At 45.2% G+C, this 27,180-nt stretch overlaps 1 protein-coding gene and 2 long non-coding RNA genes across 3 annotated transcripts in view; 1 reads left to right on the forward strand and 2 right to left on the reverse strand.

Moving 5' to 3' along the window:
- Positions 1-1,689: 1,689 nt before the first annotated feature.
- On the reverse strand, positions 1,690-10,127 carry LOC127611825 (uncharacterized). Its single transcript, XR_007965468.1, has 2 exons — positions 9,991-10,127; positions 1,690-2,252 (listed from the first exon to the last, which is right to left on the reverse strand). It is a non-coding gene; the product is annotated as an uncharacterized LOC127611825 (long non-coding RNA).
- Positions 7,803-26,239, forward strand: LOC127611783 (protocadherin-17-like). Its single transcript, XM_052082537.1, has 4 exons — positions 7,803-11,444; positions 14,301-14,359; positions 14,532-14,701; positions 25,167-26,239. The coding sequence occupies exons 1-4, from the start codon at positions 8,973-8,975 to the stop codon at positions 25,736-25,738; spliced, it is 3,273 nt and encodes a 1,090-aa protein (XP_051938497.1). The 5' UTR covers positions 7,803-8,972; the 3' UTR covers positions 25,739-26,239.
- Positions 14,875-27,180, reverse strand: part of LOC127611826 (uncharacterized) — a 50,616-nt gene continuing 38,310 nt past the window's right edge. The window contains exon 3 of the long non-coding RNA XR_007965469.1: positions 14,875-18,043. This is a non-coding gene — a long non-coding RNA (uncharacterized LOC127611826). The remainder of the gene's footprint in view (positions 18,044-27,180) is intronic.

Here is a 27,180-nt window from a genome sequence, read left to right on the forward strand (position 1 = left end):
ATTTTATGCAGTCCGCAACCTCAGCCAGGCAAAGTTGATGCTCCCAAGAGGAGCGCAGTAGCCATGTTGCAGACAATGGAAATGAACTCGGAGACAAGGCAGTGGGGGGGTTGATATAGATGGCGGCCAACACAGAATTAAACGAAGATCCGGGGCAGACAGGGCTCGCTCTTTGGCCTCGCAGATGGCGGACGCGGCCTCCGTTCGTGATGATACTCTCGAGGAATGCCCAGCGCCGCCGCATACGCTGGAGTGGTGGAAAGGGGGAGGAAAAAAAAATGCAAATGTCATATTGTTGAAATGCTGAGAGCTAAATGTCAGTCTCATCTTTTCAGTGTCGGATATGAGCTTGAAATGCGTGTGTGAGGAGGCGGGGATATTGATGTTTGATAGCGGCAAAAAGCAGGTTATGCTAACATGTATGATATTTGAGCAGACAATGAAGCATTTGGAATGTCCTCCAGCTGAGAGCATCCTGCCTCGCAAACCTTTTATTGTAGCGTCTAAAAGGACACGCGCGGAATGAATCAACTCAATAATCAAATCACATCCAATCCACGAGAAACTTCTGCCTTTACAAAGATAATGCCACTCCGTATTTCTTGCGCAAATACGGAGAGGCAAGCATCTCATTCGTTATTCTGCCACACTTTTCGTGTGGCAGAACAGCACCATCACTCAAAGGTTGGAACAAAATTTGCGCAGCTCAGATGAGCTATTGCGCTTTTCACTGCAAACACTTAACGCTCCCAAAATATTGCTAAAATATAGAGGTGACATCATGGGTGGAAAAGCAGTCATGTCATCAGATTTACTAAAAGCAAAGGTCCTGTCAGACTGCTCTGATATCATCCAGTTCACATTTTGGGCAGTATTTCTAGTTGACATGCCTTAGTTTTGTTGCTTTTGTGCAAGTCTCCGCATAGCGTTCTTGAAAAAAAAATCAGACGCCGCTTCCCCCCCCCCGATTGTGTTGCTGTACACAGACAGCCCGTGTGATTGCCTTTATTATTATTTTTTTTGTACTTTCTTTTGCTGTCCGGTCACATTCTGTGCTGTCCCTGCACAGAAAATGTTGATAAATCAGCAACATGGTTACGTGTGCAATTCCAAAGATTCTCCCTGTGTGTTCATAGTCAAAATATTTGATTTGACGTTACCGCACAACTACGGTTATGTACTGTATCAAGTACGATTGCCACACTGTAAAGGAAAAAGTACATATAATGAGAAGAAAAAAAGACGAGAAAAATGTAATGCTGGATTAAAGTTGTAAAATTACAAGAATTAACGTAAATCATATTACAGGAAAAAATAATTATAACGCGACAAGACAAAAAAGGCATTGTATTTTGTGAGAAAATCTGATGTGAAAAGAGCATGTTCCAAAAATAGAAATAATAATACAAGAAAAAAAGTGCAATATAGAATGATTTCTCCTGGTTAAAACAAAGAACGTCATCAAAATGACATTCAACAGCATTTTCATTTTACAACTTTTTCCTGGATATGCTGAATTTATTCTGGTAAAATTCTTCCCTTTTCTGTGGTAATATTTTTACTCCCAATCACAAAAATATTTTTTTTTTGTTATTGTGTCCAGAACATGTTTTATTTTATTATTTTTGCATAACTTGATTGACCTGACTCTCATTAAAAAATCGTATAATTCTCTGGCATTATACTAAATTGTTTGTCTCTTTTTTTTTTTGATGGTCCTATAACATCCTAGTAACTACGCCTATGTGGAAGGTCAACCAAGAGTCATCTGGCAGCAATCCAGGTTGCACATCCTGGCAGCGATTTCAATGCAATGCAGAAAATCCAATTTGACATGATCACAAGCTTTATATGTATAGGTCTGAATATTTTAAGCCCTGGTGGAGGACTTTGAGTGCCGTTTATCTTTGATGCAGCTCTTGTATTAGATCACATTGCGCAAAAGAAAGTGCGCACACACACACACACACAGACAAATGTAGATTACATCGGTAGTTGTGTCTTAAGCGATGTAAACACATAACAATGTTTAGCATTTTATCTGATATTTCAAAAGTGAGAGACACTACATGTCTAGGATTTTTTTTTGTTAAAAAGGCAAGTGTGTGGTTACTACTGTTGTGGTGTACTCAGGGTGATCTCCACAGCTTACCGCACACAATGATCCTGTCGGCCAATTGTGAGTTTCTTCACCAAAACCAGTCGCAGTACCAACACAATCCTGTGTGAAGCAGCGTAGGACATCCAGACTGCTGGAACATACAAAGAAGAACAAAGGGTAGTTGTAGATAGAAAAAAGAAATAAATAATGGCACAAGATGGTATGCTTACTGCATTTCAGGCGCAACCTCTTTTCAATTTTTAGGAGAATTATTACAAACGACACACCGTTGACAGTTTGCCCTCTATTTGCGTCCTGCAACAGTGCTAATTTATGGTTGCTTCTGAATAGGCTATTCCATTTGAAGTCACCACGCTGACCACTTAAACACACATTAATTTACCATCAGAAACAGTGAACGCGTTTAACAGTTCTGATTGTCCTCCCGAACCGTTTCCTGAGCAGATCAGAGTGGAAAACATTGCTGATCACTCTCCGCACCACATGATAATCACTTGGTTTATCACGCTGGTGATTCCCAACCGATGTGCCTTGGCATATCAGTTCGATTGATTTACACCAAGTCATTCTTTGTTCATCTACAGTAGCAATACCAGCATACAGCAGCATACAGTGACAGGCAGAACAATTGTTGCTCTTCCATTCGATGGCAAGATTTACAACGGGCCGCGTTGACATTCATACAAAACAATAATAGCTTTGTGTTCAATTAAAGATTTCACACCCGGGAGGGAAATTGAGATGAAGTCATCATTATCGGCCTCTACACTCCTTGCACATTAAGGGACATTTTTATTTGTTTGTGTGCCTTGAGATTGTGATGGAAAATCTGTTCTTGGCTCAATCAAGGTTGGGAAACACTTTTTTTTTTTTGACACCTGAGAAACGAGCCTTTGCTGAGTTTGATCGCAAGGGAGGGAATATATTCTAATTTGGCCCAGTTGTAATTAGGTGTGTGCCCTGCTTTGACAAAGCGAGTATCAGCAGTGTGAAGTCACGACTCGCAAATCTTCGCTGTCAAGGAGATTTTCATGTATCTATTCTTTAACTTGACTATCGATCTGACTTTTACTCTCTGTACTTTCTACGCCGTACTCTGTCCAAATAGACTTGTTTCTTTTTCGGTCTGTACGGATGATGACAAATTGTGAAAAAGAGGTAAACAGAGAGAATCGGGGTAAGAACGTGAGGCAGGTCCGCCCTGTTGGCCGTTCTCTTCATTTGACGAGTAAAAAAAATAATGACAATCATAATAAAAACATTGAAATATCTTCCATGTTAGTTCCATGGTCCATGCTTTCCTTGATCATTCATTTTCTTTCCAATCCGATAATTCTCAATGAATTTAGCCTTAATATAGCTGAATTCTTATTTCTTTTCAAATGAGTGAGCGAGAAGTGAAGCGAAGCCTTGAACGTAATGTCTCCATTGACACTGCACGCAAAAAGGTCGACTCACACAAAATATGTTGCTGTTTGTCGTTCTTCCACTCAGTTGTGTTAGAGTAACTGCGTTTGGCTCCCATAAATTCATCAGAATGTGATAGATTTGGACTCAGATTTGTTTGTTAAAAACATCAGTCATGCGGCTAGGATAACAAACACCCGAGGTCAGGGGTCCCCAACCGCCGGTCTGCGGACCGGTACTGGTCCGCAGGGCGTTTGGTACCGGGCCGCACAGAAAGAACTTCCCTTAATTCCGTTTTATTTATTTCGGAATACGAAATTTATTTTATTTCGAAAAATTACCGGATTCTCCGTTACATTCGTCTGTGTCACGCTTGACACACGTCAAACCACGCTTCTGCGTCACGTGACCGATTACGCTAAAAAACCAATGAGTAAAAAACTGCTGGAGATCGCAAATGACGGCGACCTTAAAAGTACGTTCGAGCCAACTGGATTAAAGTTATGGCTTAATATTCTGAGATCACCACAATAGCACTGTTGCAATTTCAGACATTGCTACCTGTGTGAGGCGGGGTTTTCTACAGCAATGGCGACTAAAACAAAATTACGAAGCGGACTGGACATAAACCACACACTTGAGGTGTCATTGTCTCCTATTACCACGAGATGGGACTGTCTGGTTGCAGAAAATCAAGATCGGGGCTCGTGTGAGTCGTCATTTTCCTGCACTTTGAATTTGCATTGTATTGTATTTTGAAGGCATTAAACATGACCATCGCGATCAGAGTGTTGCGGCCAGATTAGACGCTCCTTGTGTTTATTATTATATTTCGAAAACACCACCGTTTTCATGCAGCTGATACCATATTATTTTGTCGTATTATTTCCGCCACACCTTAAATGCCGGTCCCTGAAAATATTGTCTGACATAAACCGTTCTGTGGGGCAAAAAAGGTTGGGGACCTTTGCCCAAGGTGACTTTACAATGGAGGCCTTCATAACATTTTTGCTTTTTTCTTTTAAAAAAGAGAGGCAGGGGGGGGGGGGGGGGGGACAGCCCAACAATAGTGAATTTGATCTCATGTTTAATGTTTTGTTTTTCTTACTATCACATTGTTGAACAACACGGAATTGATTACTGTGATTGGCTGGCAACCAATTCAGGGTGTCCCCCGCCTACTGCCCGAAGACAGCTGGGATAGGCTCCAGCACCCCCAGTGACCCGAGAGAGGATCAAGCGGTTCGGAAGATGAATGAATGAACGGAATTGATTAAAACGTAATTGAAAGCTTTGAAAATAAATATTCACAAATTCATTTGTGACCTCCTTTGAGGCATGTTTCATCGATCCATTTTCCAATACGGCTTATCCTCACAAGGGTCACGGGGCGTACTGAAGCCTATCCCAGCCCAGCTTTGGGCATTATGTGGGGGACACCCTGAACCTGTTGTCCGCCAATCGCAGGGCACACATAGACAAACAGTCATTCGTGCTCACAACCTCACCTTAGGGACAATCTAGAGTGTTCCATTAACCTGCTATGCATGTTTTTGGAATGTGGGAGGAAACCGGAATACCCAGAGAAAACCTACGCAGACACAGGGAGAACATGCAAACGCCACACAGGAATGCCGGAGCCGGAATCAAACCCCGCACCTCTGCCCTGTGAGACGGATGTGCTAACCAGTTGGCGGACATGTTTTATTCATTCATTCATTCATTCATTCATCTTCCGTACCGCTTGATCCTCACTAGGGTCGCGGGGGGTGCTGGAGCCCATCCCAGCCGTCTCCGGGCAGTAGGCGGGGGACACCCTGAATCGGTTGCCAGCCAATCGCAGGGCACACATAGACGAACAACCATCCACGCTCACACTCACACCTAGGGACAATTTAGAGTGTTCAATCAGCCTGCCACTCGTCCTCTATTATTTTACTGAAAAAAAAGAAAAAAGAAAGAAAACTCATGGGATATGTTCTCTGGTAAGATGACTATTACAGCTCATGTAATGTACAGCACACCTGCAATCCTCGTGGGGATAAGGAGGTTCAGATAAGGCATGGATGGACTGGTCATCAGCAAATTTTAAATGTATTTTTGACACAGGTTTAATGATTTTTTTTTCCCAAACATGTCGGGTTGGGGAGATATTTTCTTTTTAATTTTATTGCGCAATGCAAATTTTACCATGCATAATACTTTATACCTGTGATGTTTCATAATAATTCATCCATCCATCCATCTTCCGAACCGCTTGATCCTCACTAGGGTCGCGGGGGGTGCTGGAGCCGATCCCAGCTGTCTCCGGGCAGTAGGCGGGGGACACCCTGAATCGGTTGCCAGCCAATCGCAGGGCACACAGAGACGAACAACCATTCACGCTCACACTCACACCTAGGGACAATTTAGAGTGTTCAATCAGCCTGCCACGCATGTTTTTGGAATGTGGGAGGAAACCGGAGCACCCGGAGAAAACCCACGCAGGCCCGGGGAGAACATGCAAACTCCACACAGGGAGGCCGGAGCTGGAATCGAACCCGGTACCTCTGCACTGTGAAGCCGACGTGCCAACCACTGGGCTACTGGGCCGCCCGGACATGTTTTAATGAAGGTCAAATTTTAAATGCAGGCTAATATTCTATTTTGAGTTGCTATTTTTACATCTGACTCCAGAGAAGTCAGTGCCTCACCAGTCATGAGCCATTTCGCATGCCACCACTTATAAGAATGAAAAAAAAAGGGACAGCAGCGACATGGAGGAGCATTAATGACCATGATGCAATGCCTTACTGAAGAGAAGTTTGATCCATGATTGTGCACCACTTGAGCTGGCATGGTAAGGAAGATAACTTTCTCAAGGGCACCTCCATCCATCCGCCCATCCATCTTCTACCGCTTATCCGGGGCAACAGCTTTAGCAGGAAAGCCCAGACGTCCCTCTCCCCTGCCACTTGTTCCGGCTCATACCGGTGAATCTCAAGGCGTTCCCATGCCAGCTGGGAGACATAGTCTCTCCAGTGTGTCCTGGGTCATCCCCGGGGCCTCCTGCCGGTGAGACGTGCCCGGAACACCTCACCAGAGAGGCGTTCAAGGGGCATCCTAATCCGATGCCCGAGCCACCTCATCTGGCTCCTCTTGACGTGAAGGAGAAGTGGCTCGACTTTGAGCCCCTCCCAGATGACCGAGCTTCTCACCTTATCTCTAAGGGAGAGCCCAGACACCGTGCGGAGAAAACCCATTTCGGTTGCTTGTATCCAGGATCTCGTTCTTTCGGTCATGACCCATAGCTTGTGACCATATAGGTGAATCGTCGGGACGTAGAATGACCGGTCAATTGAGAGCGTAGCCTTTCGGCTCAGCTCATTCTTTATCACGACAGATCGATACAACGTCCGCATCACAGCAGACGTTGTGCCGATCCACCTGTCCATCTCCCGCTCCCTGCTACCCTCACTCGTGAATAAGACGCTAAGATACTTGAACTCCTCCACTTGGGGTAAGATCTCATTTCCGACCTGGAGAGGGCGCTCGGCCCTTTTCCGACCGAGGACCATTGTTTCAGATCAGAGGCGGCGATTTTCATCCCAACCGCTTCACGCTCGGCTGCGATATGCTCCAGTGAGAGTCGGAGAGCCCTGCTTGAAGAAGCCAACAGTACCACATCATCTGCAAAAAGCAGAGATGCAACACTGAGGCCACCAAACCGGACCGCCTCAACGCCTCGGTGAAATTCTGTCCATAAAGGTTATGAACAGAATCGGTGACAAAGGGCACCTCGCCTTTTAAAAATGTCTTTTGGTCAAAACCTACTTTGACAGTGTTTTTTTTATTTTTTTAATTTCTACATGTTTGGATCAAGTGTGAGTGCTTTTACCACCTCTGGTCTATCAAAAAAATAACAGGTGAAAGATAATCTCCATGCCCAGAATATTAGGTACACCCACACAATCAGATGTGATCCATCGGAAACGTTTTATTCCCTAAATCAGTCTGTTAGTTAACTGAACTGCACACTGTCATACAGAGAGGTGCTTTGAGAAGGGTGGGGGCGGGAGGGGGGATGATTTAACGAGATCCTTTTTAATTTCACATCTTATCCTGACTCTTCACTGGAGTGACCGCATGTAGCGTTCATTGATCCACTCTTAATCCCTCCACCAGTTCACATCAGTGTGTGTTTGGAGCAACATCCACCACGGGCATTTCCCCCTCCCTTTTTTTTGGAGGGGGGGGGGGGGGGTATTCCATCCCTACCGATACTGCGCGCAAATCAGTAAATGAATCACGTAGCACTAGTACAGCCTTTCTTCGAGCCATCCATGTGCTCCACCTTAGACGGCGAGATCTGTCACCGCTCACTCACCGGAGCTGCGAAGGGGAGCACTAAAGTGCGCGCACGTTAAGGCGCGGGGAGTGTGCGGCAAAGAGGAGGGAGGGGAGCAGAACGCAGGAAGAAGAGGAGGGGAGCAGCTTTCAACAGTTGAGGAGGAGACGCGACTCATTCTGATTATCTTCAATCATCTCGCACCTTATTTCCCTCTCGCTCGCTCTCTCCGGCTCGCTCTCGTCTTCCTCCGCCGTGCAACAGATAAGCGTGGCGGTTTGATGGATGCAAACAGGAGCGCCTTGGAATCGGACTGGATTACGGGATTAGCGAACTGATTAGTGGACCACGAAAAAAAAGGGAAAGGGGGTAAGAAAAAGTGGCCTTTGTGAGTGTGTTCCTCTGCGAAAGGAGCACACAAAAGGTTGCGCCGGAGGAAGGGGAGGGCGAAGCGAGCGGCTGCAGCCCCGCTCCTTTGCTCCGTGCACTTTACTGGAGGAGACACACACACACACACACAGGCAGGCAGGCAGCCCCCCTATGCAACAGTGTGCCGCACCGGAGACTCAAGTCACAATGCGCCGGCGGTGGTAACGTGGAGCGATGGTGCCTTTTGGAGCTTTGCAGCGTGCAGATGTCGCATGAGGGCAATGCGCCTTTTTTTGGTCTTTGTTTTTTTTTCCTTCTCCTCCTCCTTTTTCTTCTTCCGATTGAAAGGCAAGCGCTAACCTTCACCATGCTTTAACCTTGGACGCAGAGGGGAATATTAATACTTTATTCTCATCGATTATTCATTGCGAGAGCCCCGCTGAGAGGGGAAACAAAGCGTTCCAATGTTGAATTTGATCTTTAATTCATGCACGGGGTGTCGTTGGGCGGTCATCTTTGTTTACAGAAAGAGTTCATCATCGTAGAGCGGCATGTGAGAGAGCTAATACCCATTAAAGGGGGTTCACAAATCGATTTGATATCCAATTAGCTGGGCAGCAGTATGTCATCTTTGGATTTAGTCCTCTAAAGGTTTTGCGGAATAATCAACAGGTTGAAAGTCAAGGGTCTTTTTTTCCCCTTCTCCTCTTTCTCCCGTGTGCCAGTAACACATATCCAACTGAAGGGATGCGTCTCTCTGTTCCCATCTTCCTTCTGCTGTGGGTTAAAGCCCTGACATTGAAAAACCTCAGTTATTCCGTCCCGGAGGAGCAAGGACCCGGCACCGTCATCGGTAATATCGCAAAAGACGGCGGTTATGGGACCCTGGAGAGAGGGAAAAAATCCAACTTCAGAGTGTTGGAGAATTCCGCGCCACACCTGGTGGACGTCGACCCGGAGAGTGGACTTATTTTCACCAAACAAAGGATTGACAGGGAGACGTTATGCAGGCGGAACCCAAAGTGCCAGCTATCCATGGAAGTGTTTGCCAATGACAAGGAAATATGCATGATCAAGATCGACATTCAGGACATCAACGACAACTCGCCCGGTTTCCCCTCCGATCACGTTAACATCGACATCTCTGAGAACGCGGCAGCGGGCACGCGCTTCCCTCTGACTATTGCACATGACTCGGATACCGGGGAGAACGGGATCAAGACTTACCAGGTCACCAGAGATGATTACAATACATTCTCGCTGGATTTAAAAGTAAGAGGCGACGGGACTATTTATCCGGAGCTGGTGGTTCAGAGACCTTTGGACAGGGAAGACCAGAACCATCACACCCTCCTCCTCACCGCCATAGATGGGGGGGAGTATCCCAGATCAGGCTCCATGCAAATCAATGTCAGGGTGACTGATTCGAATGACAATAGCCCCATTTTCGAGAAATCATCCTATGTGCTGGAACTCCTCGAGAATTCCCCGCCTGGAAAAATACTCATAGATTTGAACGCCACCGACCATGACGAGGGGAGCAACGGACAGGTGGTTTACTCCTTCACAGGATACGCATCTGAGCGAATACAAGATTTGTTCTCCATCGATCCCAATACCGGAGTCATCAAGGTTCAGGGGGAAATTGACTATGAGGAGAATCCCATCATAGAATTCGATGTGCAGGCCAAGGATCTTGGGCCCAATCCCATACCAGGCCATGCGAAAATTACTGTCAAAGTGCAGGACAAAAATGACAACTCACCAATAATCAGTTTTGTTTCTGTGCGCCAGGGTGCCATCAGCGAGGCGGCACCCTCCGAATCTGTCATCGCGCTTGTCAGAGTGACGGACAAAGATTCCGGCCGAAATGGTCAGCTCCAGTGCCGGGTGCTGGGAAACGTTCCTTTCCGTCTGCAAGAGAACAATGACAATTTTTACACGCTGCTGACCGACAGACCTTTGGATCGGGAGACCAAAGACGAATACAACGTCACGATCGTGGCCCGAGACAATGGCATCCCCTCGTTGAACTACACCAAGTCGTTCACTGTGAAAATCTTGGACGAGAACGACAATGCGCCCCGCTTTACTAAAGTCGTGTACGTGCTGCAGGTGCCCGAGAACAACATCCCGGGCGAGTATCTGGGCTCCGTCCTGGCCCACGACCCGGACGTAGGCCGCAACGGCACAGTGACCTACTCCATTTTGCCGTCACATATCGGCGAAGTGTCTGTTTATACGTACGTTTCTGTGAACCCCACCAATGGAGCCATATATGCGTCGCGCTCTTTTAACTATGAGCAAACAAAATCCTTTGAATTCAAAGTTCAGGCAAAAGATGGAGGCACACCTCACATGGAGAGCTCTTCCACCGTCAGGGTCAACATCCTTGACGTCAACGACAATCTCCCAGTCATCATTTTACCACTCCTTCAAAACGACACGGCGGAAATCCCGGTGCCTCGAAACGTGGGCATCGGCTACATCGTGGCTACGGTGAAAGCGGTGGACCACGATCACGGAGAGAGCGGCCACTTGACGTACGAGATCACCGAAGGGAACGACGACCACCTGTTCGACATGGATCCTATAGGCGGCGAAGTCCGGACCACCCACGCCCTGTGGGAAGAGGTCTCGCCCGTGGTTGAGCTGGTGGTAAAGGTAACCGACCATGGCAAGCCGCCCTTGTCCGCTGTAGCCAAGCTGGTCATCAAGGCCAACGCGGAAGCAGCAGCAGGTGGCGGGGGCTCCGGCGTGAGCGGCGAGCAGCAGCACTGGGATGTATCCCTGCCCCTCATCGTTACCCTCTGCATTATCTCCGTCATGCTCTTAGCCGTCATGACGGCCATCGCTGTCAAGTCCAAGCATCAAGATAAAGAGAGCGGGAATTATAACTGCCGAATGCCTGAGTACTCCAATCCTCCGGTGGGGAAGGGCAAGAAGAAGCGGATCAACAAGAGTGACATCATGCTGGTGCAGAGTGAGATGGAGGAGAGAGATTCGGCCAGCCGCATGAATGTGGTGAGCAGCCCCTCGCTCATTACTTCGCCCATTTGCTTCGACTACCAGAGCCCCCTGCCGCTCACGCTGCCCAGATCCGAGGTCATGTACCTGAAGACGACCCCCAACAGCCTGACGGTACCCAGGGCGGGTTGCCACTCCAGCTTTGCCGGGCTGAACGCAGACACCGCAGCAAACAGGATGTCCGTGATACAGGTGAGACACCGTATGCTTCTCTGCTTTGCTGTGCAACTTTGGGAAAATATCTGACATCATTCTCGCTTCAGCTTGCTCGCTGAAGGCAAACACTTTGCAAATGAAGCATGATATGACAGCTTGGCTTTAGTTGGCATTCTACTAATAAGGTTAATGTTTTAGCCACATTTGTTCAATCGCAAAGTGCCTGCAGGACACATAATGAGGAAATGCTCTCTCTCTCTCTCTCTCTCTCTCTCTCTCTCTCTCTCTCTCTCTCTCTCTCTCTCTCTCTCTTTCTTTCTCTCTCTCTCTCTCCCTCTCTCTCTCTCTCGCTCTCTGTGTGTGTGGGAAAGGCAAACACTGTGAGTCTTGAACAAGGCCACTGTGACCCCCAGCAGATCCTGGGCTGTGGAGAGAAAACAAAACCCAGCCTGAGATGTTGAAGCGGACAGGTGTTTGAGCAGCTTGTCAGATCGCATTACCCAACCGGTGTGCGCCAGACAGAGAGATGCACACGGCGTAACCTCGACAATCGCATTTTTTCATCCCAAATATGGGTCAGATCTGCCGGGCCTCATCCAAAGTTGGCACGAGGCGGCCCTATATGGCAGGCTCGTCGAAGCCTCGCCAGCTAACATGCTAATTGGCCAGCGCTTGCTTGTTGCGCTGCCTGGAATTGTGTGTCCGTACACGATGTACATATCTGGGTCACTCTCACATTTGAAGATGGTAGCGCAGATGACAAGGCCTGGCGCTGTCACCAGTCGCTGTGCTACGTGGGTGTGATCAACACAAACACATTATTCTCAAGATGAAGGGAAAAGGGCACTAATGAAAGCGCTAATGCTTTCCTTTCTAATCCTTGCCAAAGAGGCACATATGGTCACAATGGAGCCCTGTTCTAATCATGTCTTCATCTCTGCCAGGTGATGGGGGAAAAAAGAACAAAAACAAACCTATTCTATAATAAGATCACGCAAAAAAACAGCAGCTTCCTAGGACCTTGCGCCTGATTCATAAAGGAGGCAGTACCAAAGGCAGGACAAGGGTTGTAAATTTTGACAGCTGAACCTCACTTTTCTTGTCCTGTTGCATTGAAAACAATGTGTACATCCAACAAGTGTTCTCACATCAAATTCTGGGGATGACTTCAGTCACTGAAGCATTTGATGGCTGGATGCCGTATTGGCGTGTGAAAGCGCACGCAGTTGCTGTAATATCCCGCTTCACTGGGTTCTGTGTAAAAAGCAAAAGCAGCTTAATGTCAAATTTTCTGTTATGGCTCTGGTTGCGGGCTTTCTTATAACTGGCTTATAACTGATAACACCATGTGACACCGTAGATGTCTTCACCACAACGTAGTACTTGCAGAGTGGAAATGGCATCAGGAAAGCCGAAGGTTACGGAGGTTCTTAAAGTGATAGCGCTGCTGCACCAAAACATTCCAGCATTGAAAAGAAAGCGTTCTTACCTTCAGTGACTGACGGAGGCATCAAACTAACAATGAGTAAATGAATGATGTAACATTCTATTTCTCTGAAGAAAAAACCCATCCGGTGCATTCTGATTTCTTAGGAATTGACGAAGGCAAAACTTACAGAAAAGGAATGAAAGGAACGACCTGAGTTGCTCAGAACTTTACCCTATAAATGTCAGGTGTACTTGGCGGGGTCAAAACGCCAAGAAATGAATGACAGAAATGAATGACTTGAGTCGTTCATATAGATGGCAGGTGAAATGCTGTTATTGGGGCGGGGGTTTATGACTGTTCCGAAATACAAGGTTTCAAAGTTACAAACGGTGCATATTTTTTTATTGCTTTCAAAGCCTAAGAGTGTCAAATCTGACAGAAATTATATGAGTACTGCCGTGTCATAGATTAGTGACAGACGTACCCTATGTTACAATTTACGTGCAGATTCGTTATTGCTGCAACGCAGACGTGACTCAAAAAACCCGCCCTCCCTTCGCCCATAAGTAACATGACAAAGTACATGTAGGAATTCAGAGCTCTTCCACATAAAGTAATAAGATTAATATTTGAATATGTCGCACTGATAATTTACAATGTCCGGATTTTGTCCCTATCCCTAAAAGCATTATAGAATCAAAAATGTCACAAATTAGCACCAGAGTCTGGACGGGAACCATACATTGTGTGCCCCTGAGGTTTGTCAAAGAATTTTTGAAAACAATCCCCAAACGGTGCTCTTGCCTCCCTCATTTAAGTTCAAATTCAAGTTCAAGTCAACTTTATTGTCAAATATTTAAACGTCAAAGTGTACTTTAACCATTTCATGCACCCTGCAACATGATAAACCGTCCACTGAAGTAACCGCTGACCCTGGAAGGGTTAAATATGCTGCCACGTGTATATTAGGATTGATAATTCAAGTTATGGGAGTAAAATTTAAATGTAGACTTTGTTATTGTGAACGACATCAGAAATAGCAGTCGTGCGTCCCGACACATGCGCTTGTCCTCTATTGAATAAAATTGATTTTATATCATAACATAAACGTTTATTCATAAAGAGAAGGAAAAAGAAAGTTATCAGAAGATGGCACTCTCTGTCCGTTGTTGTGTAACAGAGTGGCCAACGCAATTGGGCAGGGGAGGCCGAAGTGAGTCTCGGGACTGAAACTTCACTGACACTACCTCGAAAGCCATTTAGTGTCGTTTCCATAAAACAACGACCCGGAAAAAAATAAACCAAGCAGGCAAATCCCAGCTTGAACAGGCTGTGTCAAAGAGGCTTCACAGATCATTTCAATCCACGCCTGTGTCTAATGTCATCAATGAACAGTGTGAAGCACTTGTGTTTTGTTTTTTTTTCCCCCTGAATAATAACACAATTTTCATTGTCATTTTCAGACAGAAAACTTCCCCTCCGAGCCCAATTACGCTGGCAGCAGGCAGCCGTTTGTTCAAAGGTAAGAGCTCACACGCGCACACGTCCTGACCGCGTCTTTAGAGCTCCTTCATCCCAGTATCAAGCCCGCCTGGCTATCAAACAGCTGCGCTCACACGGTGAGAATGGCAAGTTAGATGTGTCCTCACCCCAACTACACCCCCCCGCCCCCCATCTGTCCCTTCCTGCCGCAGCTCTACATTTAAGGATGCAGAACGAGCGAGCCTCCGAGACAGTGGCCATGGTGATAGTGACCAGGCTGATAGTGACCAGGATACTAATCGAGGCTCCCAGTGTGACACGTCTGCCAGGGAGGCCCTCAAGATGAAAGCCACATCAGTTAATGGGCAGCCTTTCGAGCAGGGTGAGTGGACTCTTCCCGACGTTGTCAAGATGCCTCGGCGCTCTCTCGAGGCGCGACATTGTTTATAGTTTATGCGCAGAGACTCGGCCCGGCGTTGAGGTGCGGCTCCACCTGATGTCGGGCGCCGCCGAGGTAGACAAACAGTTAACATGCAGGTGCTAAAGCGCCACAGCTTCTTTTTTTTTTTTTTTTTCCATTTTGATTGAGATTGCGGCTGCCGCTGGCTTTACATGGCAGGTGCCTTGAGCCGGTGTCGCAGAGTGCCAGGTAAAAGCGAGCTTTAAAGGATAAAAGGGTCCGATGTGTGAAGGGGGAATGTTCAAAAATGCCGCATCTGATTTAGGCATCAAACAAACTCATACGCATGGCAAAGTGTTTGTCTGCCTGCGTCTCTTTTGATCAGGCCTCCATTTGAACGCGCTTTCACGCATGCCTTGACTTAACATGACAGCGTGACAGATGCTCACAGGTATTTGTGGCGGGTGTGCTTCCACCTCTCGCCCCTCAAAGTGCTTCTAAGTTATTATTGGTCGGTTTTACAACTAAAAATAGGTATATTAAAGTTTAATTACGACTGAAACGACTGCCAAGAGTGCAATCGCAGATGATTGCCAGGCTGCCGCGACCCACCCGACCTGCTCGGGATTGATATATTTAGCGGGAGTGGAGACAAACAGCAAATATGAGAGCCAAGCCTCGCAGGTGAGATAAAGGCTAACGGCGGGCTCGAGCGAGGAGGCGATGGCTTTCATTTGCTCGTACGAGCCTTAGAGGAGAACGGCTCTGGTCATCAGCTCCCTACGCGCAACTTTCCACACCATTTACATTGCTATGAAGTGCTTGGACGTTGTCGGCTCGGGGAGGGCAGGGACAGCAGCAACACTCTGTTGGCTGCCAGAGGAAGAGAAAGAAAGAGCGAGATTGTGAATCCCTCCGCCCCCCTCCTCCCTTGTGTGTGTGCACCGTGGGGAATTATGGAAGACCACACTTGTCTCCGTAGGGGGTGTAAATTCAATCACAATTTTTGCAGTACATTTCTTAAATGTGATTCAGTGCAGAGTTCTAAGGCCAATCATACAGAGAGATATTGAAAGAGATGTCTTGCACATTGGCGCCCACTGTATATTTACATGCGCTACGGCGCCGTGCGAGGAATTTCGTGGATCCCGCTGTATAAGTGAGATAAGGTGGCGCATTGCGTTTATTAAAAGAGAGCCGCGATTCTGTGTTTCCTTTTCGCAGGTTGAAAAGGTAAACCTCGATTAGATAAACGATGCCTAAAGCGTAAGAATTTACTGCGGTTGCCCGCCCAAACTTCAGTCGGTAAACACGATCCGATTTGTTCGAGGTTTGAATCAATTATTCCGGTCGAATGTCATATAAATGGAATTTATTCATCCTTAGGTCAAACAGCAGCCCTCCTTCTATTCATTTTATTTTATCAATCGCAGGTATGAGGCAAAATCCTTCCACCGCAAAAAAACAACAACAAAAAAATCATCACTTTTCAGGAGACCAAACAAAAAGGCATTACTAATGTGTCATTAAAGAGCACAAGACCTTTTTTAAACAGTTTAAAGCACATACACTGACCAATAGTTTAAATTTGTGAAAAATTAAAAAAAGAACATTTTTGACATGACATGTTTCAGTCCGACACCGATAAAATAATTTACAGCAGTAAAAGACGATGATATTAGACGAGCACACTGGTGTCAAAGTCAAGGCCCGTGGGCCAGATCTGGCCTGCCACATCATTTTATGTGGCCCGCGAAAGCAAATCAGATGCGTCAATCTCCATGATCCTTGCTAAAATTGCACCAAAATGTCAAATGGTCATGTATAATAAATAATGTTGAGATTTTTGTAATAATTTAGGTTCCCTGTTAACACCCACTCAAACAATAATTGAACAAATTACTAAAATGTGACTGTTTTCAAAAATTGGTAATACATCAATTAGTTGTGTACAAGTAATAATATAATATAATATAAACATTTATTCTGTTTCACCGTTGTATCGTCGTTTCGGCCCACCGAAGGAAGATGCACAGCCCGTGACAAGAATGAGTTTGACACCCCTGGACTAGCATGTCGGGGTGGGAATAGAAAAACATTCCTTTTTGAGAACCCCTTCCCAGTTAACAAGTGCGTGTTTGCTTGCTTCACGATTTTGCTTTTGATTCTTCTCACGTCACAAATGAGTCACGATCACACGCAAGAAGTGTTATTTTGGTTCTGATCTATTCCAACTTTTCATCAAGAGAGAAATACTCGAAACCATTTCATGTGAAAAGATGAAACTGGGGGCTACGATTGGCATTCACATTGTAATTTCTTAAACGCTGACACTTGATATCCCATTCACTGCCATTGACGGCATTATATGTCAAAAATACGTTAGGTTCAGTGATTTGTGTCGTGTCATTTGTGTGTGTATGTGTGTGTATGAACGAAATTACAAAATGTCAATGTTGTTGATTTAATAAGCATGTCAATTTGATTGTTGATTTAGTTATTTTTTACTTGAGGACAAAAAGCTTGCGGGTTAAGAAGCGTTGCTTTTCTATCTTTACCTTTACCATTCCTCCAGTCTCCTGGCTGCTTTGATACAGGTAATATATGCACCTGTGAAGCTCCTACTATCATGCACCCTGAATATTTATTCCTTCTCGCAGACGGCAGATGCAGTGCGGGTATGTTGCTAGGCGTTTTCTCATTCTCTTGATCACAGACGGCCACATTCTTTGTTTTCCGCCGCTCTGTCCACATTACCCAATCAAATGTAAAAGATGTCCATGCTTGGTTTATTTACGTGAATATTAAAGTCATGGCACACTTTTGTCACTTCATGTTCACTTTTGTTCTTATTTTATTCAGAGATGAACTAAGAATGAACAAAAACAACCAAAAAAAAAACCAAGCCAATGGCAGGAATGAAGGATGAAAGCATCCTGGCTTCATCCTGACCTTCCTCCTCTACTTGTAATCAAAGACGTGATAAATCTGAGCTATGATTTATGTCGCCAAACACAGTTGATTATTTATTAAAGTACGACGTGTTCATCACAAAAAAATAACAATTAATTTATACGGGATAAATATAAACATGTCCCCTCCTATTGTTGGCCCAAAAAAAAAAAGGACTTTATGTGGCACGATGACTTCAACAGGGCGAAGCAGAAGAGAACAATGGCAATACCTCTGTGTGATGTCCTGGAGATTCCAAGCACGCACATCTCTTCATCAGTATCATTGGCGAGCTTCTCTTCAGTGCTGATGGCTGCCATGGAAATAAGCACAGCATCTTCCTGTCTCGCTGATTGTTCAGCTCTCACGTATCTAAAAAAAAAAAAAAAAGTACGAATCATCCGATCTCTGTGAAAGAGAAATGGAGAAAGAAATGGCACAGAGGCATAATCAGGTGGTGTGGATGCATCAAAGCCAAGCACTCAAATATCTACAAGGACGGGTTTGCCAAATCAAAGCTATGTTTTAGTCCGTCCTTTTGATGTAAAATGCATTTTGAACTCACATATGTATGTTCTCTTGATCTCAGTCACATTATATGTAATATGGCAGGCGGTGGGGTGGAGGGGGGGGGATCAAACACTGGTCATTTTGGTTTCGCTGGAGTTAGTTTTGTAACAGAACAGAAAAAAAACACAGCTCAGGGTGTCTTTTAAAATTTGGAGGAATGACTCGAAACTGACATTCGTAAGAGTTCACGTTACAGTGGAATCGCCGTTGAACATAATCTGTCCTGTGAAGTGAAGTGAACCAAAAAAAAAAAAAAGAAGTACTCAGGTTTTTGCAGTAGCACAGTATAATAGCGGTTAATATGTCTACGGCTACCGGTTCAAATCTCTGCTAAAGCCTTCCGATGTGGATTTTTCATGTTCTCTCTGCATGTATGTTTGGTTAATAGAACAACGTGTGCAATGAATGTGAGTATCAATTATTTTTCTTTTGTCTGTATGGGCCCTTTAACCCTTTTTAGGGACATCGGTGACTACAGTGGACATTTTATCATGTTATCAGGTTACTGGTTATCATTATTGGTGCATGAAACTGGTTAATTGTCTGGTGACCACCAAGAGACAAAAGTCAGCTCGGAGAGGCTTTAGCTCACCTGTACCTTAAATTAGGTGCTCTAGAAAATGAATGGATGGAGTGATAAACAGGAACAATTGAGAGCTATGATTTTTGAGTGATACCACGATGCAAGTGGTCCAGCGTTTGTTGTCTGTTTGTGGTGCAGAAAAAGTTCAAAATGAACACCAATAAGTGTTCAGACCGGAAAAAAAAGAGAAAATAAATCTTTTCAGGAGAGACAAACATTTGGCTTATAGATAATTCTTTTTGAATTCATGTCAGCCTTTCAGGGTGCAGGCTGGGAGCAACAACTTTGTTGTGCAGGGTAATAATTAACTTGCTGACACGTGTTTTGGATGTGAATTGGGTTGGAAGAAGCAAGAAAACAAAAGCACCTTGTGGCTCAAAATTCCAAAAGAAGACCAAAACAACAGAGGTGATAAAGCAATTGTTCAGGCGATCTGTTGGTGGTGGTGGTGGTGGTGAGCTCGCGGGGGGTGTCTGCACGATTTCTCTATAGTCAAAGTAATGCCACAAGCAAACGTGATGTGACCTTTTGACACGTGCATCGACTCAGACAGTTTGGCTCATTTTCACAAAAACTGCAGTTGACTAGAAAGGTCATAAATGCTTAATACTCTGAGAGTGCGTCAAGCTTTTATGTCCTCACGCAAAAATACATTGGAAACATACACAAAAATACAGAATAAATACACATTTATTTTAGGTTTTTTTTTTCAACACCGCTTATTCCATACAGGGTTGCAACATGAGGCAGAGGGGTGAATGCCAGACACTATCCCAGTTGACTTTGTGCGAAAGGCAAAGTACACCTTGAACTGGTCGCCAGGGCACATGTAAAAGCGCACAAGCATTCACAACCACATTCACAGCGTCACTGAGTGGGAACTGCCCGCACACAATATAGGCGAGTGTACCACGCGACAGTGTTGACATAAGTTCATATGGTTCAGTGTGTTAATGGCTCATCTTCCTATCGTCTACTGTCTGCAGATGAGCGAGCGAAGAGGTAGAAATGTTTTGGGGAAACGAGGTGAGGCTTTTTAATCCCGTTTCAGGGAGACGTCTACTAAAGAGGATGCCATGTCAATGCCGTGCGGACTTAACCATCTGCTGTTTTCAATAGCCAGGTCAAGTGGATATTTTACACGTGGCACTTGAATCTATGCTTTGATATCACTTGTCCTGCCTCAAACCCATAGTTTGGTGAAACGTTTTGTACTTTATAAATAATGCACATAAATCGTATTATTTATGTATTTGTGGCTTTATGTATTAAATAAATATGCCCGAGAGGAGCATACTGACGTTGATTAATTTATAACCACGTTTCACAGTGTTTCGGTTACATTTAAACTAAAATTGTTTTTCCTTTTTGAAAAAAAAAACGACAGTTATCATTGGGAGAATTGTTGAAAATCATTTAAATTATTCTCGAACAGCCGATGACATATAAATTATGCTGAGTGCCGTTTACATATACTTTTATAAAGATCAGGGGAAACAAAACATGATTTGCATCATAATTTGTAACACGGCGGCCCGGTGCTCCAGTGGTTAGCGCATCGACCTCACAGTGCAGAGGTACCGGGTTCGATTCCGGCTCCGGCCTCCCTGTGTGGGGTTTGCATGTTCTCCCCGGGCCTGCGTGGGTTTTCTCCGGGTGCTCCGGTTTCCTCCCACATTCCAAAAACATGCGTTGCAGGCTGATTGAACACTCAAAAATTGTCCCTAGGTGTGAGTGTGAGCGTGGATGGTTGTTCGTCTGTGTGTGTCCTGCGATTCACTGGCAACCGGTTCAGGGTGTCCCGCGCCTACTGCCCAAAAACGGCTGGGATAGAGGGCTCCAGCACCCCCCGCGACCCTTGTGAGGATAAAGCGGTATGGAAAATGAATGAATGAATTTGGAACACAGTGTCCATATGATGATTTCAACTGTTTACGAGTGTCAAAACCAATGAGGAAGAAGAAGGTATTTCCACTGCCATGCCCCCCGCCCCCACAAAGAAAAAAATCAACAAAGCTGGGCTGAAAACACATAGAAAAGCTGCCATGTGGCCGTGTGATCCTTGTTCACCCACTTCATTCTGCCGCATCGAGGAACACAGTCATAACTCTTGAGCCACAAGATCACTGTCGAGACCATGCCACAAATTCATAGGATGGTTGCACTACCGGGTTCGGAGCTGCCAATAAATCACCGTATCAGTCCGTAAACCGCATGTCCAATCACAATTGAAATCAGCCCTCGATTCAAAAAAGGAGTACCGACCGGTAAGGCTTAAAATAGTCTCAACTCAGAAAGACAAAAAGGAAAAAAGAGAGCATTGTCGTTTTCAAAGACTAGCACTTAGAGACCTCTTCTCAAAGGTTCGCAACACCGTTTGACATACAAACCGATGTCCAAAAGCGCCGTTTTTAGTGAAAACGCTGTCTTGTAGGCAGCCCCTGAGGCTCGAGAATTCTGCGTGTTTCCCCGTCCCCGGACCCACAACTGCTTGTACTCTCCTGAAAGTGAGCTCGGCACTTGAAGCTGCTTTCTTCCCACATCTCCTGTCATGCACGTGGTTTCTTTTTGTTTGCGGGAGCTTCCCTGGCCAGCATACTGAGGGTAGGAAGTTTCCTTTTTGAACAAAAAGAGGCTTCCACATCAAGGTCTCTGTTTCATTCATTATCCTTCGAGTGTCTCATTCATATTTGGAGGAGAGCCTTTGTGAGTAAATGGCATAATTTCCAGCAATTAATTAATCATTATTGCCATATTAAAGCAGGCAGGCGAGCAGCAAGAAGAATAACTTTTGTGCTTTCCAGTTGGAATGGGCCGCTTCACTTTTACGTTATGGACCAAAAAAGGAAAAAAAAAAACCCCGTCAACAACAACTGTTATGGAATGCTTGTTTTGGCAAGACATTTGCACAGACATTTATAACACGTTGCCTCAAACCACTAATACTTATTGCGGCGGCGTCACATAAATGTTGATTGCGGTGTAATTGCTGCAATAACAAGTGGCTCATTCCCGCGTACTTATTTGGTTTGCGCTCACGCACAAGCCGAGTCACGTGTGAAGAATGCGCGCAGAGAACGACATTAGATCAGTGTGCTCTTTTGCACCGAGATGCATATTCTTATTCAGTCATCATCCATAGCTTGGTCCTTGTACTTTTCAACTGGAGTCTTTGCGGACATGTTGTCAGTCAATGGCGGGGGGCCGACACATCGGGACGGAAGACAAGTCACATACAAGCCTACAAGCCTGCAATCACCAATTAGCCTGATACGTTTTTGGCCATGGAGAGGAGTCACATGCAAACACTCAAAAGGCTGTTAGGTAGCATCACTTGGGGTGGGGGGGGGGGGGGGGGGGCAATACCCACCATTAAATTTGAAATTCACGTCGCCAGTTGATGTGTTTTTGAAGGTAATTGTTTTCCACTTATTGCTAATTTGCACCCGTAGCTATTCAGCTACTGAATTAAATAATTGTTTTGTCCCCCCCTTGCATTTCATGTTTCCACACATGCAAATGAGGTCATTTAGTGGCAAGGACGGGTCATTATATACGACACGTCGAATATGAGGTGAAATGAAAAATGGCCAGAAAATGCAAATAAGGAGCTGATTATGATGCAACAAACTCTTAAAGGGGAGTGGAGAGGAGGGTGTGTGTGTGTGTGGGGGGGGGGGGGGTATGCTAATGACTGTGCCACAAATGGTAATGCCAAACTCCAATTTGTCCTTGACTCTCATTTTGAGCGAATTTCAATTGACATAAATGTCTTAAACGCTCTTTTCGAAAATAGCACAACGAGGTAACTGTCATTTTGAAGTACCACTCGACATTGGAAACTCAGAAACACTGAGTGAAAATTTCAGGATGGTCGCCAAAAACCTGAACTTTCAAACCACCTCTGGAAAAGATGTAACACGAAATGGCTGCATGATGTATTTCTGTTCTTGATGAACGAGGATGATATATATGTAAACTAGATAATAAACCCTTTGGTTCATGATTGTACCACAAATATTTCATTTCAAAATGTCCTTGAGTCAATTCTATAGATACTCTTGACCTAAGCTGCATCTTCCACTACATTTAATTTTGACATTACCGGTAACTGTGGTGCAAGTGTAAAATGATAACCGTGATTGTAATTTTGAGGTCATCCTGTACAGTGTACAATATTTCTTTGTATATATAAACATTTAACGTTTTATGGGTATCACAGTGGTCTAGTGGCTTGAACGTTTGACTCACAGTTCGATTCTCACTTAAAGCCATTCTGTGTCAAGTCTTCTTGAGTGTCCCCCCCCCCCCACCCCCCCCCCATGTACTCCAGCTTCCTTGAAAATTCTAAAAAAATGCATCTTGGGTTCATTGAAAACGACGTGTGAATGGGAATAACCTTTGATCTATTGGCAAGTGACAGTACCTCGCCTCCTGCACAAAGTCAGCAGGGAGAAACTCAGGCTCATCTGACGTATCTTATACATCTGATGATGTATAAGATATGAATTCGACGGATGGAATATGTTTTTGCACGTGTGACGGTTGCGACGCTCAAATGCGACACGTCGGCCGCATCTTCAATTTGACTTGCATTTTCCCCTCGTCTCACTATTTTACATGTATTCCATCCACATTTTAACAGTGATGAAATCATTATGCACACTATTAATTCTCTGCTTGATTAAAAATGTTCCGACACTCTCTGAGGTTAGGCTAACGATTGTGCCGCAAATGCTAAGTCCAAGCCGTCCTTGAATCTGTTTTAATGAATGAATTGAAATTGACGTCGCCACAATATTGAGAGCAAGTCATGCGTGCCAGTCTTTGCTGATGCAACTCACACAGTTTACCGTACTTGTTTTTCTGCTTCTGCATCAGAAAAAAAGCTTCCCCTGCACCACAAGCACATTTTCCAGGAAACACCTACACAGGTTGTGATGGGGAGTGGTGGGGAGTGGGGGTAAAGACCTTCATGAATATTATGAATCACTCTCAACTGTTGCATTGACCTGAAGTGGGGGGAAAATAATAATAAATAATAAATATGATGCTCATGATGCTTTGTTTTGTTGCATATCATCGTTTTGAGGTGGCACCATGAGGGAGATTGTGGAATGCAAAGTTTCCAAGCTCCAATATTGTACTACTATCCTAAAAAGCAGCAGATTTAATTTGGTAGTTTTCCAGTCGTGTAATATGTATTTTATGCACACTGTTTTAGGAGACAGTCAAACTCCCCAAATATCAATGGCAAAAATGACATTCTGCCAACTATCATTGTTTAAAAATTCATGAGGTGGTGGTGTATTTTCGACAATGTTCCGAATGTTTGCGGCGTCTTTGTTAGAAAATCTGCATGTTTTCTTGAAGGAATTTCAAGTCGAGTGTGGCAGTTTGGGCATCTTTAACGTGGCAAAATTCCCCTGACATTCACAATGGTCACTCTATCTCTCTCTCTACACACACACACACACACACACACACACACACACACACACACACACACACACACACACACGCACACACATATTTGTATATATATATATATATACACAGGGGCGGCCCGGTAGCCCAGTGGTTAGCACGTCGGCTTCACAGTGCAGAGGTCCCGGGTTCGGTTCCAGCTCCGGCCTCCCTGTGTGGAGTTTGCATGTTCTCCCCGGGCCTGCGTGGGTTTTCTCCGGGTGCTCCGGTTTCCTCCCACATTCCAAAAACATGTGTGGCAGGCTGATTGAACACTCTAAATTGTCCCTAGGTGTGAGTGTGAGTGCAAATGGTTGTTCGTCTCTGTGTGCCCTGCGATTGGCTGGCAACCGATTCAGGGTGTCCCCCGACTACTGCCTGGAGACAGCTGGGATAGGCTCCAGCACCCCACGACCCGAGTGAGTATCAAGCGGGTTGGAAGATGAATGAATGAATGAATGAATGAATGGCCTTGTGGAAGGCAACATTTCCGGTAAAATTCTGCGTTTTGCACTGTTTTTGGAAATTCTGTTCATGTCACGGAATTTCAAGTCATGCATGGTACGTCGATATGTCACTTACTTATTCACTCATCGGATTGACCTGCAATGAGATACATGTCAATGTTTTGTCACATCGTATAATTTCAGGTGGCATAATGAGACAAGAACTTTCCGAGGATTCTGAACTTAGTATCATTTAGACTACTAATGTATACCGGTAATACATATTTGACTCTATATTTTGAGTCTTGATTCTTTTCTTTTTCAAAAACTCTTTTATTATTGATAGTCATCCCTCAACATGTGCCGGTAGTTTTTTTTTCCCTTTGGAGCCCGGCGGGACCGAGTAACAAATGTTAAACTGTTTTTGCAGAACAAGACAAATCAGTCCACTGCACCGATGAGTGTCGTGCACTGGGACACTCTGACAGATGCTGGATGCCAAAGTTACGGATCGGAAGCCAAGCGGACAGCGCAGATAATCGCACCAACCTTTTCATCCCCGTGGGAATGGATGCCATGGTAGAGACAGAGATTTATGGCACCATCAGCCGCGGCAGTCGGAAAACCCTCAGCACCTTCGGGAAGGAGCAGCGGGACAGCACCGTCCTGGTGGCCAACGTCAAACCCTACTTGAAGTCGCAGCGTGCGCCGTGCCCGCCCCTGCAGGAGAGTCCGCCGGCCCCCGCGAGCCCCGGCAAGAGCGGACCGGCCCTGGACTCGGCCGAGCAAGATGTGAAGGAGGAGCGGGAGGGGGGCTCAGACAGCAGTGCCTACGGCCCTCCGGACGGCCAGTGCTCCCCGCTGCACACCGCGGTGGAGGAGCCCTCCTACATGACCCGCGAGCTCCGCCCCAAGGCGCTGTCCAGCAGCCTCATTCGCAGTGCCGTCATCAGCCAGGAGTGCGGCGTGTCGGAGTACGAGCAGCAGGACTCGGGGAACTGACGCAGCGGAACCCTCGCACATGCTCCTAAGTTTGTGATTGGGGCCGATTTGGGGTTGGGCGGGGGGGTTGTTTTTTGTTTCTTTGGGGTCCAAACATTGTATAACCAAAAATCATCTGCTTTGTGTCTTTCTTTGTTTTTTACTCAGTGATTTGTAGGGATGGGCAATTGAATAATTTCCTTGATCGACAGTGGAAAAAAAACAAAAAAAAAACAATGATCAATCAATCGATTAATTGTTTTTATTTTTTTTTTGGTTTAGTTTTTTTTCTTCTTTTTTTGTAAGAATCTCTTTCTGAATGTCCGGAACGCCTGTTGCCATGCTTGTGGTGTATTGAACAGAGAATCTGGGCCGTTGGCATTGAAAAAAAAACTGACGTCACGGTGTGCTTCTTTAGACAGCAAACGGGCGCATCTCAGTGAATCCGAATATTGTCCGAGATGTTCATTAGTTTGTCATCACAGGAGAAAAGTTGATGAAATCCCAGCTCACCCGTGACCCTCATTGGGATAAACAGTACAGATGGATGATTCGAGCTGACGGCTTTCGAAAATCCTCAAATTCAACATCTGAAGAAATGAGACTAGAGGATTCCATAAGAAACCGTTTGTTTTGGCTGGAACGGCCCTCATTGTGAATCCTTGAAATTACTGTCAAAGTCCGATACCGAAAGTCATATTTTACACCTTCATATTCATTAAAAACTCTGGAAATTCAAATGCCTTTTTGGGGCGGGTCTTTACATGTCCCAAAAGTCAAATGTGCCGGATTGTGTGGTTTCTGGTGAAAATGTATCAATTTTATGGGTTCTAAACGCACCCAAACGTCACTCAGTAGCATATCCCCAGAGCGTGAGAAAAAAAAATCGCCCCCGAAGGCAGTTTCAGCGTTTCACCACAAAATTAGGCGTCTACGTCTGTCACAGCGGAGCGGTCTCAAGAAGTCATGCACAAAATTGAAGAGGGAGTGATTAATTTTGGTTCAAAGGAGACATTTTGGTCAAATTCAAGGACAAACTCCTGCTACGGGGGATTCGCCCCAAATGAGCTCACTTTTTTTCCCCCGGTGCCAACCAATGCGGTTGTAGCGTGCTGTCAAACTTTTAACGATCATTTTCGAGGATTCACTACAAAAACGGTGACGTAAGTGCCTGTTCACTGCTGATTTTTCCTTCCGTAAATTTGGCGAAATGCGGAATTTATCGTTTTCATGAGCTCTAAGCTATACATTTTAATTTAAAAAAAAATCAACAAATGCAGTGTTTCGCCGTGTGTTGTGACTCTGCGTTATCTGTCTCGCACTTTTTCCACAAGATTCCACTTCATTGAGATGCGCCTGCAATTCCGTCGGAGTCAACATCCGCCCGCGGCCAAGCCATTTTGCCGCTTCAAACAATCGATTCCCACTCGATACGACCTTAACGATCAGTTAATCGATGAATT

Source organism: Hippocampus zosterae, chromosome 12 (genome assembly GCF_025434085.1).
Source record: "Hippocampus zosterae strain Florida chromosome 12, ASM2543408v3, whole genome shotgun sequence".
NCBI lineage: Eukaryota > Metazoa > Chordata > Actinopteri > Syngnathiformes > Syngnathidae > Hippocampus > Hippocampus zosterae.

What these genes read in the sequence shown, in the direction of transcription:
- LOC127611783 (XM_052082537.1), top strand. Translation starts at nt 8,973, where the DNA reads ATGCGTCTCTCTGTTCCCATCTTCCTTCTGCTGTGGGTTAAAGCCCTG. An exon ending in ACAGGATGTCCGTGATACAG is followed by an intron (nt 11,445 to 14,300) that starts GTGAGACACCGT and finishes TGTCATTTTCAG; the next exon opens with ACAGAAAACTTCCCCTCCGA. An exon ending in TGGGCAGCCTTTCGAGCAGG is followed by an intron (nt 14,702 to 25,166) that starts GTGAGTGGACTC and finishes CTGTTTTTGCAG; the next exon opens with AACAAGACAAATCAGTCCAC.